We start from the raw sequence: 20,038 nt of genomic DNA on the forward strand, positions 1-20,038 counted from the left end.
TTAAAATATTTAAGAGCAAAGAATGGTTGATGGCAGTTAGCATTGTGTCAGAGGATGAGAAAGAGATTCCATAGCTTTTTACACGAATAAAAATAAACTTTAACTTCATTATTGTCTTTTCTGATATGCTACGTGCCTACAAATTTCATGATTGACATCTTTCTAGATATTCTAAGTATCTCGTTTATTTTAACACACCTTAACTCATTAACCATCTAATGACTTGATAAGGCACTGTAATGTTATTTTTCGCATTGGCTTTTGGGATCAATAGCCAAATTGGGATCAATAGCCAAATTCTTAATAAAGTAGTGTTGTTCTCCCTACTATTTTCCATTAATAACTAATTATGTTAAAGGTTGTAAGTAGTTTTCCATACTGGTACAAACCAATAAATAAATTCAAAGAAGTTATTCGTCCCTATCATTATCAGTGTACCCATACCCATAAAATTTTATAGGTCAAATAAAGTAAGCATGCATACAATTAACCATAAAAACAGAACTTATCGTAATAGATACAAAAAACATGTGCCTATGTAAACTTTACATCTTCACTTATGTTCATATTTTTTTACACAATTATGTTGGATTTATTAACAATATTATTTACGATTATAGGCTATATTTGACTAGTGCGAAGTCATAATTTGAAAATGTGAACTCTAAAATACGCGATGGAAACGTATGGTTTATCACTAGGGGCGTGGTTTATTAACTGAACTATTCATGTGCTGAATAAATGTTACGCCTGCACGCTATTACAGATTAAATGGGTCGCTTCCGTGATTGCATAATTGAGTTCAGGACTAAAAGTTACGACTCTGGCAAAAACGGTTTTAAATTATAGTAATAACTAAAGATTTTTTTCTCTACGTTTCCAAGATAAACACTTTTACCTTATGAGCTGAAACATATTTTTTTTACAGTTTAAATTAAAAGATAAAATGTAAGTAAAAGGTAGGTGAAATCCTGGAGGGCTTAATCACACTGTATTGAAATAAATATGCTTTTAATATAATGTTGATCTTAAGAGTCTTCCTTAGTGGTAGCCATGTTGGATTTCTTCCCCATAAGAACAATGTTAAACATTACATCATTCGTGGACACGTAACGGCGTTATTTGTTAAGATATAGCTTTGAAATTTATAATTTGTATTTTTAACATAATAGACTCGTGACTGAGGTTTTTGAATTTCGAAAATCCATTTTCATTTCCTTTCAATAATTAGCTTAATTTTAAGCTAATTAATAATCAATTATTCATTATAAAAATTAAAAATTGTGAAATAAAAAACGTCAATCTCTAGAGGACCGCAATTCCTTAAATTTAACTCCTTATCCATAATTATATGACAATTTGCTGTTGAGATATTTGGACCCAAAGTTAACATTGTTCTTATGGGGAAGAAATCCAACATGGCTTCCACTAAGGAAGACTCTTAAGAAAATCGTCTAATATTTTACAAAATTGACTTGGTTTCTAGGAACAAAAAATAAAACTTAATTTGATTTCCTTGTTCGTATTAGAGAGAACTTCAAAGTATATTTCATCACTAGGGCGTAAAGTGACTCTTTTCGACCCGAGCTCAAGTTTAACGCTCGAGGTGAAGCCCAGGTAGGAAAATGAGTAAATGTTGAAAAGACACTTTTTGCCCGTGTGATAAAGTAAATTTTGCGTCATATTGCAACATTATTTATAAGTTATGAGTTCTTGTTGATTACGTGGGAATAAAGAACTTATGATACACGCGATTTTTTTTTCCAATCGAAATTAACAACTGAGTTGACAACAGCTGATTTTTACTCCCTAGGGGCCAAAAACGCTTTTTACTCCCCAGAGAGTAAAAATTCTACTAGACCTGCAACGCATGCATTAAAATGACTGTTTTGCTGCAGCATGAAAAAAAAATCCATATCATCAGTGCGCCCTGAAATTTGACAAGAGATTTTGCTTAACACATTCAATGGAATTTTACACGAACATAAATGTCTCTGCATTATGATTAACACACATCTACTGATTACAACTGACAGACATGAGTAAGAGCAAGACTGTAGTAATAGTTGTCATTAAAATATTTCAACCTAGGCTGCAAATTATAGAAGCAAGCCTGACAAGTAGTGCCTTATCAAGTCATTTTTTTACGATGTGAAATATTTACACAAGTATAAAAATAATTCATTTTTCTTTGTCTTTAATTTCCTAATCATCTTTAATTTCCTAATCATGCAAAGGTTAAGTAAGTTACGATTTTGTCAAACATTTCTCTCGAATTAAATAATCTTTAATCATTCAACATTCTATACAGTTAATAAATTCTATTTCATCATAAACTTCAAACTTAAAACAAAATAAGTCAACATGAAACTCTTATCACTACACAACAAACTTAACCGCAATACAAAATATCATCTCAATACAGCTAGTGACTAAATAAGGTACAAATAGTATACACGTTTATACTACAATTTACACTTCTCAGTATTGAGCTTTGGAAAATACAAAGTAATCATTGGTCTTACTCTATTAGTTACCTAAGCTAATCCTTTATACAATACCGTTTAGGCCAGCCGTCTACATTTGTTAATAGGAAGAAAACCTCACGATCAACATCGAGAAACAAACTAAAGGACTGTACATGGATCTCCTTGGTTCAGAACCACGCTCCTCATGCAGGACTCCTCGTGGGACCAAAGAGTGTTGAGCATCGTCAGACGTTCCTAGATTAGCAGTGGAACAGCTTCCAGCGCCGCTTCCTTCATCTGCAACACCAAACACGGCTGTTGAAAGTAACACGTTAATTTTATACCGTGCCGCAAGGATGCAATTTCCAATTAGTTGCATTTGCTCTGACAATTTATAAGGACCAGGGGCAAACGTTTGAAAAATTGGGATTTATTTACCATCACCAGTTTTCACGCATGGTCAACTGTATGTTGTTTTCAGTTGAGCGAAAATCCCGAAGTCGTTAAAGTAGTCATTTTAGACACCAACGTGGAAGAAAGAGACAATGTAGGATTTTTCACAAAATATATGGTGTTCCACGAAGTTTTACTGTAGTAAAGTATTCATTTGTTTGACTACAAGTTCTGTTATTTTACATTAGCAATAGCGAGCTTTTAGGAAATTATATTGTTAAAAAACTGGTACATTTTGTTGTTTATCACTCAATAGATGAGGGAGATATAGTATGTAAACTACCTTCACCTTTACTCCAGGAACCTCTGAGCGCCTAAAGCGAGTAGTCAACTTCCCTGTTGATTTTAGTGCATATTACATGCCTATGAACTAAATTTGTAGGCCTAGTAAAGAAGTATTCTTTTACTTTGTTATTATGATTAATTAATTAATATATTTTAGCGCTTAATGAGGATTCCTGTTGATTTCAGTGCATATTCCAATGATTAAACTTGTAGTAGGCCTAAAAAACATCTGTTTTTACATTGTTGTTCCAAGTTTTAGGCCCTATAATTTTGTGTTAATTATTTCATATTTTTGTTGTGACTTTTATAAATTTTGTGTGAAATAAATATAAGGTTTATTTGCTGACTGGAATTTTTATTCACTATTTCACTCTGTCCCAAGGTACAACCATTCTGCATCCCAAAGTACAACCCGGTGTTGTACCTTGGGATACAGTGCCGAGGTTTACAAAATATTTTTTTCACCCCTTATTAGAGAATTTATGTTTTATAATTCAATGTTAATGTGTAGTCTAAAAGCTGGGCTTTGATGTAGTATGTAAAAAACTAACATAAACCTTTAAAAAAAACTAAAAATATTTGTTCACAAACTGTCCCGAGGTACAACACATTCCCCACTGTATTTCGGATGTAATCCCAAAGAGTAAGAAATTCTATGTACAATTTCAGGTAAATCTGCTCACAAACCATGTGAAGGAAAGCGTATCAGACTACAAAAAGTGTGTCTGGACCCTGACTTTTCACTAGGGATGATTGAGGGCTACGACGCTCAGTTTCGTAGATCATCCTTGGACAATGACTCATCCGGCATCGTCAAAATTATAGTGAAGTTAAAACGATACATATCAAAGTACCCCTCATGCTCGGAAGCGTATGCGCTTCTCGCGCAGGTAAATACTGAATTTTGTCAAAATGAAGTCTGAAAATGTGAGCTGTAATCCTACACTAGGATTAAAATACCGATTGTGTCAAGAATCACTGCATGTATATATTAAAGAGAAGTGATGATTGTCAAACAAAATTAGTAATGGGTCAATAAAATAAACAAAAATACAATAATTCTTGGTTGATATTTTTTTTATATTTCCATAGAGCTGAATAAAATCTTTTTTCTTATTTTACCGATGTTATATAGCATTCAAATATAAACATTTAGGGTAATTTAGCTCACCTTTGGGGTAAATTTGCAACAAAGAGGTGGCAAAACCTATGGTGGTTATGAATATAGTTTATAAAACCCAGAGACACGACATAAGACAACCCGGTAACTTACCTGCCGTTCAGACAACTGAGACTAACGGGCCGCAAAGGAGAGGATGTTGTCTCAATGGCTCCTGGGATAGACTCCAGCAGGGGATACCACTGAGCCACGTTCTCTCGAGGGGATTCCAACATCTTGAGCCAATGGTCGCGACCGACACCGATGAAACTGGATCCGATGGCAACACAACCCATCAGCTCGTCTGATCCAATCCTGCAAAATATACCATTTTGGCTTACACATTGTTCAAGGCATAGATTGTCATTGAATACGATTTAACGATTTTCTCTGATTGTTTCAGTAATAAGTTGATCCAATCCTGTAAAACATACCATTTTGGCTTACACGTTGTTCAAGGCATAGAATTGTCCTTGAATACGATTTAACGATTTTCTCTGATTGTTTCAGTAATAAGTTGACCCAATCCTGCAAAACATACCATTTTGGCTTACACGTTATTCAAGGCATAGAATACGATCCACCTTCCTTGAATACGATTTAACGATTTTCTCTGATTGTTTCAGTAATAAGTTGACATGTTTGCTGAAAGATAGAAGAAACAAAACTCACTTTCTGCATAAAATCTGTGTAGTATTGATCCAAATTATTTTTTTTCAATTTATCAAGGTAACTGAGCTATCCTAACTTAAAGATTACAACTTAATATTAGACAAGTACCACCATATTAATAGTTCTTCAAAATACTTCACCATATTCCATCGGATTTAAAGGTGGACGCATTTTTTATGGAATGTTTGAAATTGAAATAATCTTCAGAATAAGTGTGAAATGAGTATGTTAGTTTTGACAATTGAATTAGGATGTATTACTTTTGATGATTGAAGTAAGATGTATTTGTTTTTCAATTCGATCTTTGTTGTCTCGTTTTTCAACAATCTATCTTCAGGACAGCTACGGTTCAACTGGAGTTCAAAGAACCTGAAATTACTGCAGACCGGGAACTTTATGAAGGCCAGGAACAGATAAGACGTTGAGCATCACAAGGAACAACCAGAGATTGAGCAAATCCAGGAACAACCAAATATTTAACAAATTCAGAAACAACCACATATTTGAGAGAATCCAGGAAAAACAAGGGATTGGGAAGCAAAGAATGAACAAGTGATGGAGGAAGTCCCAGAACAACAAGGGATTGAGAAAGTCCAGGAACAACAAGGGATTGAGAATGTCCCGAAACAAGAAGTGACTGAGAAAGTCCCGAAACAACAAGGGATTGAGAAAGTCCAGGAAAAAGAAGTGATTGAAAAAGCAGATAATGAAAAAGTGGTGGTGAAATCTCCAGAACAAGGGATTGAGAAAGTCCCGGAACAACAAGGGATTGAGGAAGTCCCGGAACAGGAAGTGATTGAAAAAGCAGATAATGAAAAAGTGGTGGAGAAATCTCCAAAAAACAAGGGATTGAGAAAGTCCCGGAACAACAAGGGATTGAGGAAATCCCGGAACAGGAAGTGGTTGAGAAAGTTCCGGAACAAGAAGTAATGGAGAAATCTCCAGAACAAGTGATTGAGAAAGTTCCGGAACAACAAGGGTTTGAGAAAGGCCAGGAACAAGAAGGAATGGAGAAATCTCCAGCACAAGGGATTGAGGAAGGCCCGGAAAAAGAAGGTAACGAGAAAGCTGAGGAAGATAAGTAGATTGAGCAATTCCAGGAACAACCAGAGATTGAGCAACTCCAGAAACACCCTGAGGTTGAGACCACCAGGAATGAACTCGAGTACTATTTCGTCTAGCCAAATTTCGTATGTATTATTAGCTAACTTATGGAATAAACAAAGTTTCAGCTCGCACCTGTCATAATCGATGACCTTGATTACAAGACTGACGTTATCCACGTTCGAAGCTGGTACGTCAAAGGTGAGAGCTTCGTTGTAAACAGGACTTAACGTCGACCGCTTCACACTGGTCCTCTTCTTGCGTATCCTCTTGCCGTTGCAGACCAGGTACACTTTGACGTATGGATCTGTGAAACAAGTCAAAATGAATAATCTGCCAATGTACACGATTTTTCAATGCAGAATAGTAATTACCTATTTATGCATCATTCACACAACTAATAATTTATTATGGTACTTCCGAATCAATCTCTACAATGGTAAATCCAGTTTAAAATGTATAAAACACTGTCTCTCTTACAAAAAAGAGGTATTGACTACCATTTATATGTTGTGTTTAGGCCTCATTCAGCTTTATTAAAGAATTGCATTGGTTGAGATGAAGAAGAAGACTTTAAGTATGAATTTCATGTATTAACAATGATAAGCACCTGAAGCGCCTGTAATGTCCATCGCTTTCAAATTCTGAGCTTTGACAATGGTAACAGTCAGTCTGCCAGCCTTAGGTAGGTAGCACAAAGTTAGTAGCAATTCTCCAAGTTCCTTCTTTTCCTGGAACAAATTTTTAACAATAATGTTTATTTAAGTCTGTATTTGTAAGGTTATTATTTTTTCTACTACTGCATGTAAATAATCACATTGTCTTACCTGTAAACAGTACGGAAATAAGCTTATTTCCGCTCTAGAGCGGGAATGGATCATTCCCGCTCGATAATCAGTTGATTTCCTAGTTATCGTTGTTTAACTTATAGACAAACCATAGCAGATGATCCGGTGATGATAGTTTACAACCGGTAAGACATAACATTACCCAAATGACATTTTATGCACATCCAAAAAGTTAATCTGTGTCATTATTGATTGTAGGAAAAATATTGTGTGTATTACGAGTACAGTCATGGCCGCTGTCGAAATATATGTCATTGAGAGGGGGGGGGGTTTATGGTCAACTACTTGGCATAAACCATTACCATGTGGTATCATGGAGACACATAAGAAACTAAAATATGAAAATAATATTGATGAATCCGTCTTTACAGGCAAAATTAGTTTGAATAAATAATGTGAAGCAGGTGTCTCCAACCTGTTTTACTCAAGGGCCATATAGAAAATTTGGCCGCACAGAATAAGTTTGTGACGCTCAAATCTAAAGAGTTTGAGGGGATTTATAGAGCTTTAACCAACCCAAGTTTTAGTTTTTCCAAGATGAACCTAAAACCTTCTTTTGAGAAAATTTTCATTTAAATAAGTAAGAGTATTTAGTACCACTCAAGGGTAGGAGTATAGCTACCCGTTAACTGCATGTACAACCAAGGTAATAACTTGGTAGGATTCGGACCCTGACTGTTCCCAAACAATAAAAGTGGTGTGAGTCGCGATACACCACCCAAACTGATGTACTATTCTCCGGTGGATATGTTATTAAATAGTATATGTTATTAAATGGCCGTAGTGCTACTTTTAGTTAAAATACCTCCTCTATTAAGTATTCTATGTTAACTTCGTGCGGATGGGTGTCTCGAATACCCTTTACATTCTCATGATGCTACCTACATAACAGACTTATTTATAATAACTTTCTTAAGAATTGGAATGATCATAAGCCTATTTATGTTATGACAATTATAAATACGTATAACTCGTTTAACGTATAACTATGTATAAATACAGAGTTTTTGATGCAGGTCAATTATTTTGTTTGGTCACAGTATAATTTATGCATAAACGAACAGAATTTTAGTTGAGTTAGTTAAAAGGTTAAATAGCAATAAATGTTTAAACATCATCACTGAGCTCTTAAAAGAAAACTACCTCTTTAAGGAGAATTTGGAGGGGGCTACCTTTCTATACTGAAATGTTAACGGTCCGTTCTCATCTTTCCTCCAAAAATTGACAATGTGGTTCTTGGGTAAACTAGGTAACCACTATCAAACATAGACAAAACGGGAAGTGTAAACAAATGAAAGTAAAAAATATGTAGAACCATTGGCAGTTAAATTTAAATTGGCATTGTAAGACGAGTAACAATACATAAACCCTTATGTACTTTTAGGAGCGAGTAGGTCTATCAAACTAAATAAAAATAATCTGGATTTGATAAATACCGTCGTGTAAACTCAACATCCGCGTTGGCCCTTTAAAATAAAATTGTATTAAGAATTATTAAGAATTATCTCAAATAAATATAGAATCGTACAAAATAACTGATATCAGTAATATGTAGAACCATGGGACAAATTACTTACATATTGCCAATGTGAGAAACGAGTAACATTATATGCTAACCTTGATGCATTTTTGGGAGCGAGTATCAAAATAAATAAAAATCCTCTGGATAATTTGATTAAGCCGTCATAAACTTTATATTGTGCGTTGACTTCCCCCTTGAACATAAGATCTCAATAAAAATAATTACAAATAATAATCTTATAAAATATAGATACAATATATATACATGATCATTTAGCATCATAGTAAAAAAACTTATACTTCCCTGATTTCGTTCCAGTTTCAGATTTAAATTAGGTAAAATTGAATAAAATAAAGCGAAATGGGTAAAGGTTTGCATACAAATGTAAATCTAAATAAGCTAGAAATCTACGTTATTAAAATGGATATCATTCCAGCAAATTCAGCGGTAATGGTAAAAAGAAATTCCAAGAAGTGTTAAAATAATCGTCTAAAAAGTTTTCCTAAAACACATATGAAATTTAATGATGTAAACCAAAAAGAAACATAGTATTCTCCTTCATACTTCATGGATAAAAAATAATGGATAAATAAAATTGTATTAAGAATTATTAAGAATTATCTCAAATAAATATAGAATCGTACAAAATAACTGATATCAGTAATATGTAGAACCATGGAAAAAATTACTTACATATTGCCAATGTGAGAAACGAGTAACATTATATGCTAACCTTGATGCATTTTTGGGAGCGAGTATCAAAATAAATAAAAATCCTCTGGATAATTTGATTAAGCCGTCATAAACTTTATATTGTGCGTTGACTTCCCCCTTGAACATAAGATCTCAATAAAAATAATTACAAATAATAATCTTATAAAATATAGATACAATATATATACATGATCATTTAGCATCATAGTAAAAAAACTTATACTTCCCTGATTTCGTTCCAGTTTCAGATTTAAATTAGGTAAAATTGAATAAAATAAAGCGAAATGGGTAAAGGTTTGCATACAAATGTAAATCTAAATAAGCTAGAAATCTACGTTATTAAAAATGGATATCATTCCAGCAAATTCAGCGGTAATGGTAAAAAGAAATTCCAAGAAGTGTTAAAATAATCGTCTAAAAAGTTTTCCTAAAACACATGTGAAATTTAATGATGTAAACCAAAAAGAAACATAGTATTCTCCTTCATACTTCATGGATAAAAAATAATGGATAAATAAAATTGTATTAAGAATTATTAAGAATTATCTCAAATAAATATGGAATCGTACAAAATAACTGATATCAGTAATATGTAGAACCATGGGACAAATTACTTACATATTGCCAATGTGAGAAACGAGTAACATTATATGCTAACCTTGATGCATTTTTGGGAGCGAGTATCAAAATAAATAAAAATCCTCTGGATAATTTGATTAAGCCGTCATAAACTTTATATTGTGCGTTGACTTCCCCCTTGAACATAAGATCTCAATAAAAATAATTACAAATAATAATCTTATAAAATATAGATACAATATATATACATGATCATTTAGCATCATAGTAAAAAAACTTATACTTCCCTGATTTCGTTCCAGTTTCAGATTTAAATTAGGTAAAATTGAATAAAATAAAGCGAAATGGGTAAAGGTTTGCATACAAATGTAAATCTAAATAAGCTAGAAATCTACGTTATTAAAATGGATATCATTCCAGCAAATTCAGCGGTAATGGTAAAAAGAAATTCCAAGAAGTGTTAAAATAATCGTCTAAAAAGTTTTCCTAAAACACATATGAAATTTAATGATGTAAACCAAAAAGAAACATAGTATTCTCCTTCATACTTCATGGATAAAAAATAATGGATAAATAAAATTGTATTAAGAATTATTAAGAATTATCTCAAATAAATATAGAATCGTACAAAATAACTGATATCAGTAATATGTAGAACCATGGAAAAAATTACTTACATATTGCCAATGTGAGAAACGAGTAACATTATATGCTAACCTTGATGCATTTTTGGGAGCGAGTATCAAAATAAATAAAAATCCTCTGGATAATTTGATTAAGCCGTCATAAACTTTATATTGTGCGTTGACTTCCCCCTTGAACATAAGATCTCAATAAAAATAATTACAAATAATAATCTTATAAAATATAGATACAATATATATACATGATCATTTAGCATCATAGTAAAAAAACTTATACTTCCCTGATTTCGTTCCAGTTTCAGATTTAAATTAGGTAAAATTGAATAAAATAAAGCGAAATGGGTAAAGGTTTGCATACAAATGTAAATCTAAATAAGCTAGAAATCTACGTTATTAAAAATGGATATCATTCCAGCAAATTCAGCGGTAATGGTAAAAAGAAATTCCAAGAAGTGTTAAAATAATCGTCTAAAAAGTTTTCCTAAAACACATGTGAAATTTAATGATGTAAACCAAAAAGAAACATAGTATTCTCCTTCATACTTCATGGATAAAAAATAATGGATAAATAAAATTGTATTAAGAATTATTAAGAATTATCTCAAATAAATATGGAATCGTACAAAATAACTGATATCAGTAATATGTAGAACCATGGGACAAATTACTTACATATTGCCAATGTGAGAAACGAGTAACATTATATGCTAACCTTGATGCATTTTTGGGAGCGAGTATCAAAATAAATAAAAATCCTCTGGATAATTTGATTAAGCCGTCATAAACTTTATATTGTGCGTTGACTTCCCCCTTGAACATAAGATCTCAATAAAAATAATTACAAATAATAATCTTATAAAATATAGATACAATATATATACATGATCATTTAGCATCATAGTAAAAAAACTTATACTTCCCTGATTTCGTTCCAGTTTCAGATTTAAATTAGGTAAAATTGAATAAAATAAAGCAAAATGGGTAAAGGTTTGCATACAAATGTAAATCTAAATAAGCTAGAAATCTACGTTATTAAAATGGATATCATTCCAGCAAATTCAGCGGTAATGGTAAAAAGAAATTCCAAGAAGTGTTAAAATAATCGTCTAAAAAGTTTTCCTAAAACACATATGAAATTTAATGATGTAAACCAAAAAGAAACATAGTATTCTCCTTCATACTTCATGGATTTAATTAAAACAGAATCGAAGACATATGTTGAAAAAAAAAAAAAAACAATATTAACGCAGAGTTTGTAAAACATTGGAAATATCTTCGATGGAAGAATCAATTGTCTTATTCAGTCCAGTACATTTATTTAGAACAAACGAAAACATAAAAGTCTCAAGAGTTTTATTGCATACAAGTTAAGTCCAGTAACATACATATATACGAGTACTTATCTAAGAGACAGCCATTATTTGCATAAGTTTGCTGTTCAATGTCCTGTGGTTTTGTTGGATGACGACAGATTTCGTGACGACAGTCACATCATCCGGTCAATCCTCGTAGAACGATTCGTTAAGTACACTTAAAAGTTTTTACCGAACACAGAACACCTTATTCACAAAATATTTACAGTTATTTTCCCAAACTGAGTCGCGGCCGGCTCGACGTAAGCACGCGTCGCGATAGTTTCTGTCTCAGTTTGGGAAAATAAATGTAAATAAGATTCTGTGTTCAGTATACACTTTATGTATGTATAAATAATCATTCTACGAGGACTGACCAGTTGATGTGACCGTCGTCACAAAACCGGTCGTCATCCCACAATACCAAAGGATATTGAACAGGTAACAGTTTGTTTGATAACTTATTTAATTATATAGTACAAATGTATTTAAGCCAAAAGGTAATTTAATATATTTAGATTTGGATGGTGATAATTCAATGACTACGGTACTTAACTAATACGTTATGTATATCTGTCAATATTAAAATTTACTGCACGATTAGAATATAATTTATTTCCAAAAATGCTACAGGTAATTACAGTTTTGATTTACAACAAAAATGTATAACTAATACAAAGAGTATAATTAACATTATATTATAATACTAGCATCCTGGAAATATAGGACCTCTGAAGGAAAGCCTGTATAGAGGTTCCATCATTTAAAATTAACATCGTAATAAAGAGTCAGAGCGAAAGTACCAACAAATTAATAACCATGAAACACAGTCCCAATAACATTTCTAAATTGAACCCCACAGAAGGTATGTAGATTTTGGAATTAGATCTAACTATTAAAACAATAAAAGTCATAATTTATTAATTTAAATACAGATAGTGGAATATTAGTACCACTTACGGCAAATATCCTACAATTGCTTCTCTGTATAAAAAATTGTCAATAGTACATTTATGTAAGGGTTCCATTCACATATCCAAACGGGTCCAAATTTAATCCAGAAATATTTATGTACAACACCGCGGACTCAACAAATGTTTGGCAGCTCATTTTGTCTTTGAAGATAAACTACCGTCATTTCTTCGCCTTTTAGTGTTGAGTGGATTTTGAAAAGTTAACTCAAGAGGTTAAAACGTCAAATGTAACTCAAAATGCGATATTAAAAGCTATCGAGATGCTAATATTCAGTAATATTTATGTAAAATATGAATTGATTAATTAATAACAATACAATACATGTGGTTAAGAAAGCACACTACTTCCGAAAGCATATTTTTAAGTATTTGGATATATTAAATCTGTGTAGTAGTGTTAAAAGACACTGATGTTATAAGTTTTAAGCCTAGAAACAAGAAAATATTTCAAAATAAGTTTAAAATGTGTATCATATTGATTCCTAACCACAAATGCCAATTCAAATAACATAGCTTTTACGTTATACCAGAGAGTGTTGTATGTGAGTTAAAATAGTATAATACGGAATTGTTCCATAAAACGTGGATATTTCATGGTGAAATGTTTCTTGGTACACCATGACAGTAGAAACAGCATTTTCTTGATTTATGTCAAACTTTATCTTTTCCTCAAGGAAAAAATACTTAATAAGGGTCACACTGAAATGGAGTGTGACTCGGTTCACGCAAGCATTTAACAGAAATCGAAGGGAGATTTTTTGTTCATTATGAACATGTTAAGTGTGGTCGAGATACACTGCAGATTATTCACTGTACAAACTTAAGTACCTTCATTTAAACTATTTTCTAGAATTTTAAATTAATTACTACGACTCAATAAGACCGGTACGCACTGTTTTACCCAGTTGTAACCGTTATATACGTCTTGTACAAAACTGATAGCATTTATTTTAAACTCAAACATTGACGATGAACTTTATTTAAACTTGATTGGTATTATTTTTTAATGTTTTTCTTTTAACAAACCCTTCTGCAATGCATAATCTCATCTTTGATATTGCAAGACACAATGTTGAGTTTTATAGTCTTTGCAGACAACATTGAATATAAGTAATGACTGATGAGGTAATGATATGGAAGCAAGGCAATCAACTTATCAGGCTTTTTCGTCCTTAAACAGGGACACTATACCGGTATACCTGAAAGTATTTTCATTTATTCATAATTTGGGTTGCATGGAAAAAACAAACAACCTGAATAAAAGTTGGCAATTTGTATCTAGTCATATCTTGAAAAAATGCCTAACAAACTAGGCTGGAATATTACTCAAGGATTAATCATGGTCTATACTAACAGGACAAACCTAATTATCAGGATAAACCTAATCGCCTAATCCCCTTGGGCTAAGCTTTCCAACTGTAGAGGTAGAGTGGTCATATTAGTTAATCTTAGAATATATCAACAAGGTTATATAATTTTGTTTAGATTTTATAAGGTTTAAGCCTGAGTACTAACTTAAATCTTCCAACGGACTTCATGTTCATCTTCATCATTTGAACACTCGATGAAGAATTATTTACGGTTTGCAAAGCTAAATTTAAAGACATTTCCCTCATATGCAACCTAACCCCATTCACAATTATGGAAACTACTTTACACATTTCCTACAGACAATTCTTCAAGAAATATTTAAGAATAAAATATGTTGTGCTAGAAAGCGTAAAGTCAAACCTAAGTGCATTAAACTACTTCTATGCACTACAGGATCTAAGGGACTTTAGCAACTACGTAAGATGCAAGGCTAGGCTACGCTATAGCCTGTATGATGGAACCTGATTCCTGGCCCTCCGTCTACCCCGGCCTTAACACATTGGCCAGTCCTGGGTATACGGATGGTAAGGAGACAGGTTCCATCATACAGTCCATAGTTCTAGAGCGCTATTATAAAATGGAACCTTACTGTACACTCAGCCTGCCCAGCGTAGGTAGGTTCGCTTGATAATCTTCGTACACCGGCTACCTACCAACAGACAGCAAGTCAAACGCGGAATACTATAACTACGAATATAAGAAATGTAATGTGGTGAATAAATTTGTCTTGGGCAATTTCCCCACTTTACATTGTTGAAAAGTAATTTCTCATTGTAATGTTAAAGGTTAATACAGATTAGTGAGCAGAAAACTCACTTCAAACGCACTTTTAGGTTACGTTGATATTATAACCTAACTTTAAAAGGTAAGCTGAGCTTAATGTATACGATTTTGGACAAATGAGTTGCCTGAAAGTACAAATAATAGTCAAATAACACTTTGAATAATATATTTACACTTATACTGTTTGCTCACAAGACGGTCATTGGGTCTGATGATGATTGGAGTGTCTAATCAAAATCGATCACCACTAACAAAATATTTATTGTATTTACCGTCTTGTGAGTCAACAGTATAAGTGAAAATACATAATTACAATAATTGTTATTTGACGTATATTTAGTACTTACAGGTAATTTAATAATACAAACGATAATAATCAAGAAGTTAGTTAAGTTGCATAATATTTTTGATTGGATTTGACTCAAAGGTTATTTTAGTTCACAATTGTCTTTAAATAGTTTACGATAAAACAACAGTGCAACCCCGTTTAATAAACAAATTGCCCTCAAAACTAATTGTACCATATAAAGAATAAGTATTAATAAATCAGATAAGACCAAGGGGAGTTTAGTATAGTTTGGTTTGTCACATATCTAATATAATATTGAATGGGGTCTGGTTGATTACACATAATGTATACATCGCGAATGTACAAGGCAGGCAATACCAACTTAGAAACCTTAACTATTCCAACTAACTCTCGAGTATTGGTTATTGCATGGTGGTTAACCAACAGTTGGTTCCGTGTTTTGATATTAGATAATGACTTTGTATATAATATTGCCTAGAAATCAATCTAAGTTTGTATCTAGGCTCAGAAATCCGACATAAGTTATATGAATTTGTTAAATTTGTTTAAGTAAGTTGAATTACCTCATAGTTAATGATTTTCATTATAAATCTATCAAAGTTAGAAACTAGGCTAAACAACATGTTATAAGCCACTTGCCTTTGCACATTTAACCATATTTAATTTATTCATGCTTGGATGAAAAGCAAACTAACTGTATAGTAATCATGTGTATTTTGCAACTTAGTTTAATTGTTGAGTTGTGCATTAAAAACGGTGTTTTCACCACACTATGATGTTTTTGGCTGTATTACATACGTTAATTGGTGGTTGAAAGTTACGTTTTGCTGGCCATGCCAGCTGTCACCAATTTGGGGACCGAGCAGGTTTTTACAGGCCGGGGCCGCAAAATCAGCTGTCCGCTTACTTACTTAAAACATGCATTTTAAATACACAATCAAAATCCATAGAATTGCAATAGAATTGTGTTTTTGTCACAGTTGCCTACCAAATATTTATTTTTATTTTTACTGATTCCTCAAATGATTTCTTCACATAACCTTAAGTTGTATTGTGTTGACTATCAGTGTGCATTATTATAGTGGCGAATAGTGGTAATAGGGTATAGTGTGGTGAAAAATAGCGTTCGTACCACGGACCGAAATGGTTTTGCAGCTCTCTCGACTTCGTCTCGAACTTAAAAACTATCTCGAGAGCTGCAAAACCTTATTTTCGGCCCTAGGTACGAAATATACTATTTTTCTGGCGTAGAATTGTTGGATTGACTTCTTCTTATGTCATTGCAGCATGAGTGTTGGTAAATCTTTAGAATCAGATAAAAAGTTGAACGTCATACTAAAACACTAATAGCCTAGTTACGTTATTAATTTCTAGAGTAAGATAAATTATTAACACATTTTTCCAATCAGCTTTATCCAGTACCGATCAACAATTGAAAGCTCAATTTGAATCACTTGTAGTTTGAACAGTCTAGAACTTTCTATAATTGGCTGAGGATTGTAATACAATTTTCGTATACAAAGCGACACCATTTTCGGTCAAACAACACTGTATTTCAGAAGCGATTACATAAAATTTTATAGTTCAATTTGCCAACAATTTTTAATGTTACAGTGTAATAAAAGACTGTGGTGGAAAATATTATATTGCAATTTAGAGCTAATTGTTATCTAGTAATTTATAGACACAATATCGCGTTTAACGTTCCGTTAATCTGGTTTATTTTCGCAGATTGTAACTCGCCAACCATAAATGAAGGAAATTAACCTCAAAATCTGCGTTCATCTATTGTATATTTGTTAATACAGATACAAAATGGGAGGTAATTTAATAGATTGAATTTTTATTCTTTACAACATCACTGCCAAGATAATTAGCGTAACGGTTTTAAATGTTATTTGGGGTTATGAAAGAGTTGTGAAGTAAAAGCAAAAATTGGTGAATAGCAGGATTTGAGCTAGGAACCTTAGGGTCCTAGCACTTGACTACCAAACTAACTCGTCCCTACTTTAATACTTTTAAGCACAATCATAAGTTTGGGTTACTGCTGCAAGAGAAACAAAGATTGTGTGTTTGTTTAATTCATAAAGTTTACTATGATATTAAGTGAATGACCAATTAACAAAAGTATATTTAACAATATATTACAGCAAAATTGTAGTCTACCATAATTGAGGAGTAAACATGAGTAAATGCTGCGCTTAAGACTTTTAATTTCGTTAACAAAAGTCAGCTTTAATTTCAGTAATGTAGTATATGGGTAAACAGGAAATGTAAGTATTTAACACAGATTTATATCGTAATGTTTTAATTCCATTGAAGTTTGATAACAAATTACATAATCAGATTTTTTGTGAAGGTCCCCAACATGGCTTGTTTAAACTGGTCAAGGAGTTAATTCTATTAGAAGTAACTTTACATTATCGATCCAAATTTTGTTGAAATCATAGAAGTTTTACGAACGTGACCAACTTAAAGGAAATACAAAAGTAAAACAGCTCAACGAAACGTTATCGTTAACATCTCAGTTGACAAGTAAATAGTATTTGCTGACTAGGAATAATAACTCTTTCCCAATTTGTTTGTCCTAGGACGCTAGGCACGAGCCCGGGATATTTTTTCACATTACTTCAGGCTAGACCTAAGGGTTGCGGCATTATCACTTAAATAAAATCCATCGATTTGGCGGGATTTGAACCCGAAGCCTCAGGAACAGAAGTCCTGCGCTCTAACCACTAGACTAACCCGCTCCCTCGAACTCTCTTTCCCTATTCAAATGTTTAATTATGAGTTGGTAGATACATCAAGTGTGCAACAAAGCTTCTCAAACACGAAAATCACCGATAGTATATCTCTAAATCTAATCTATATAACACGTTTGACAGATTGTAAATCACAACATGTGATAAACGAGTAGCAGTTGGCCGATACTTCATGTATGAAACAGTGCAAGGCTTCTCAATCACTGATTGCCCATCTCTAAATCACCGATTTACTCGTGCATGAACGCCTGTTTTATTTTTTGTGAGATTTAGAGAGCAATTAGACCCATGAGGCACATAAATAAAGTATCCGTCAGTTTTTGAAATCCCTGATAATTTAGAGAGCTGATAATTTTTCAGCTCTCTTGTGGATAGTACGTTTTTGTTTGTGTTCCCCTAAGCGGTTATGTCTAATTTTGTAGATTTTGTGATTTGTTTGTACTAAATTTGATAGTTGTAGTTTATTAATACATGAACAACGTAATTTTAAAAATATTTATCATTTTAACGTTTAAAGTTGTGTTAGAACCGTTACTTTATTTGCTTTCTCCTATTACGTTATCAAGTTCCATCCACTTTTACGAACTTCCAAACTACCGGTAAAAAAAAACATGACCTTTAAAAAAAGCAAACATATCCTAAACGAGATGTTATACACATCAAAAAATATTATCTGTGTGTCATTATAACTAATTATGATTGTAGGAAAAATATTGTGTGTATTACGAGCACAATCAGTCATGACCGCTCTCGAAATATATGTCATTGAGTGGGGTTAATGAACTTCCCTGTCTTTTATAGTCAACTACTTGAAATAAACCACTACCATGTGGTATTATGGAGACACCTAAGAAACTAAAATATGAAAATAATATTGATGAATCCGCCTTTACAGGCAACATTTGTTAAATGTAAAAGATTTAACGATTCAAACGTAAAAAGCTTCTATTTCAATTTGTGTACGTAATAAACCATTAGTCATTCAACATTAAAACAATAAAAGTAAAAAAAAAAAAAATTAAAAAGGAAAATATAAGAATGTACATTTTACTTTTTAACTTTACAGAGTGTCGGTCTCCTAATAGTTGCATAATGTTTGCATTCACAGATGGAAGTGCAAAAATATACATATTATAATTCAAAATAATTTAAATAGACTCAAATATGTACGATGTGTTTAATATCGAGTAGAAAGCAGTTAGTAAAATTTATTCTTTGGATCTAAAGGAAAAGATAAGGCAAAACATTTTTTTTATATATTTGGCAGCTAACTGAGCGAGAAGAAGGAACTCCTCGGCAGTAGGGGGTTTTAAAAAGTCATCAACGAAACACTATAAACTGAAGAAACGTACAAACCAATAATTTTAGTACTTTATATATAATTAGACTATTCCTCAGCTAAACATACGCTAAAACAAAAAAAACTGTCCAAAATATATAAACTAACATGCAACAATCATTCAGGACAGAGTACAAAAAAATTTATTATTTATTAGGAGGCTGTTGGAGTCATCACACAACTAGTTTCTATAAATTGTAGTTTAATCCAACAATTAATCATTGATTAAAACTTTTGACTATATGTACTGTAAACACATTAAACAATTTAGTTCATCCATTTCTTGAGTTTGTTATTTATGTATTCTTTTACATGATTGTCCTAATAAACTGACATGATATGTCAATCTTAAATGATAAATTAAGCCTTAATAGAAATAGACTTAATTAGAGTGTCATCTATCTATGTATTTTATTTGGAGAAATGATGGCTGATTTTTTTACTGGTACAAATTGACTAAGTGTCTAGGTCAATATCGAAAGTTGATAATTGAAATAGAGTTGTCTCAATCTTTTCTTCCTATTATAATAAGGATTTACTGGTTTTGTGGAAGAATTGATGTCTGATACCTTTATACTGTATGCTAATTGTGTACTTTGCAATTTTCAATAGCCATATTGCTTATGAGATAAGCTGTACATCCATCGACTTTCTGTAAAGAGAGCCTTTTTCAAAGAATTCCAGATCCTCACTGTTACA

The 20,038-nt window shown here is 32.4% G+C and overlaps 1 protein-coding gene across 2 annotated transcripts in view; it reads right to left on the reverse strand.

Moving 5' to 3' along the window:
* Nucleotides 1-1,256: 1,256 nt before the first annotated feature.
* LOC128986535 (synaptotagmin-10-like) overlaps nucleotides 1,257-20,038 on the reverse strand; it is a 93,337-nt gene continuing 74,555 nt past the window's right edge. The window contains exons 7-11 of one of the 2 annotated variants that reach the window (XM_054406947.1): nucleotides 14,735-14,794; nucleotides 6,752-6,872; nucleotides 6,277-6,448; nucleotides 4,480-4,680; nucleotides 1,257-2,765 (exon numbers count right to left, since the gene is read on the reverse strand). In XM_054406947.1, coding sequence (XP_054262922.1) covers nucleotides 2,762-2,765; nucleotides 4,480-4,680; nucleotides 6,277-6,448; nucleotides 6,752-6,872; nucleotides 14,735-14,794 — 558 coding nt within the window. In that variant the 3' untranslated portion in view covers nucleotides 1,257-2,761. The remainder of the gene's footprint in view (nucleotides 2,766-4,479; nucleotides 4,681-6,276; nucleotides 6,449-6,751; nucleotides 6,873-14,734; nucleotides 14,795-20,038) is intronic. The other variant, XM_054406948.1, reaches the window with a different exon arrangement.

This window comes from Macrosteles quadrilineatus, unplaced genomic scaffold (genome assembly GCF_028750875.1).
Source record: "Macrosteles quadrilineatus isolate MER2022 unplaced genomic scaffold, UCM_ALF_1.0 Scaffold_2__2_contigs__length_208266976, whole genome shotgun sequence".
NCBI classification, from domain to species: Eukaryota; Metazoa; Arthropoda; class Insecta; order Hemiptera; family Cicadellidae; genus Macrosteles; species Macrosteles quadrilineatus.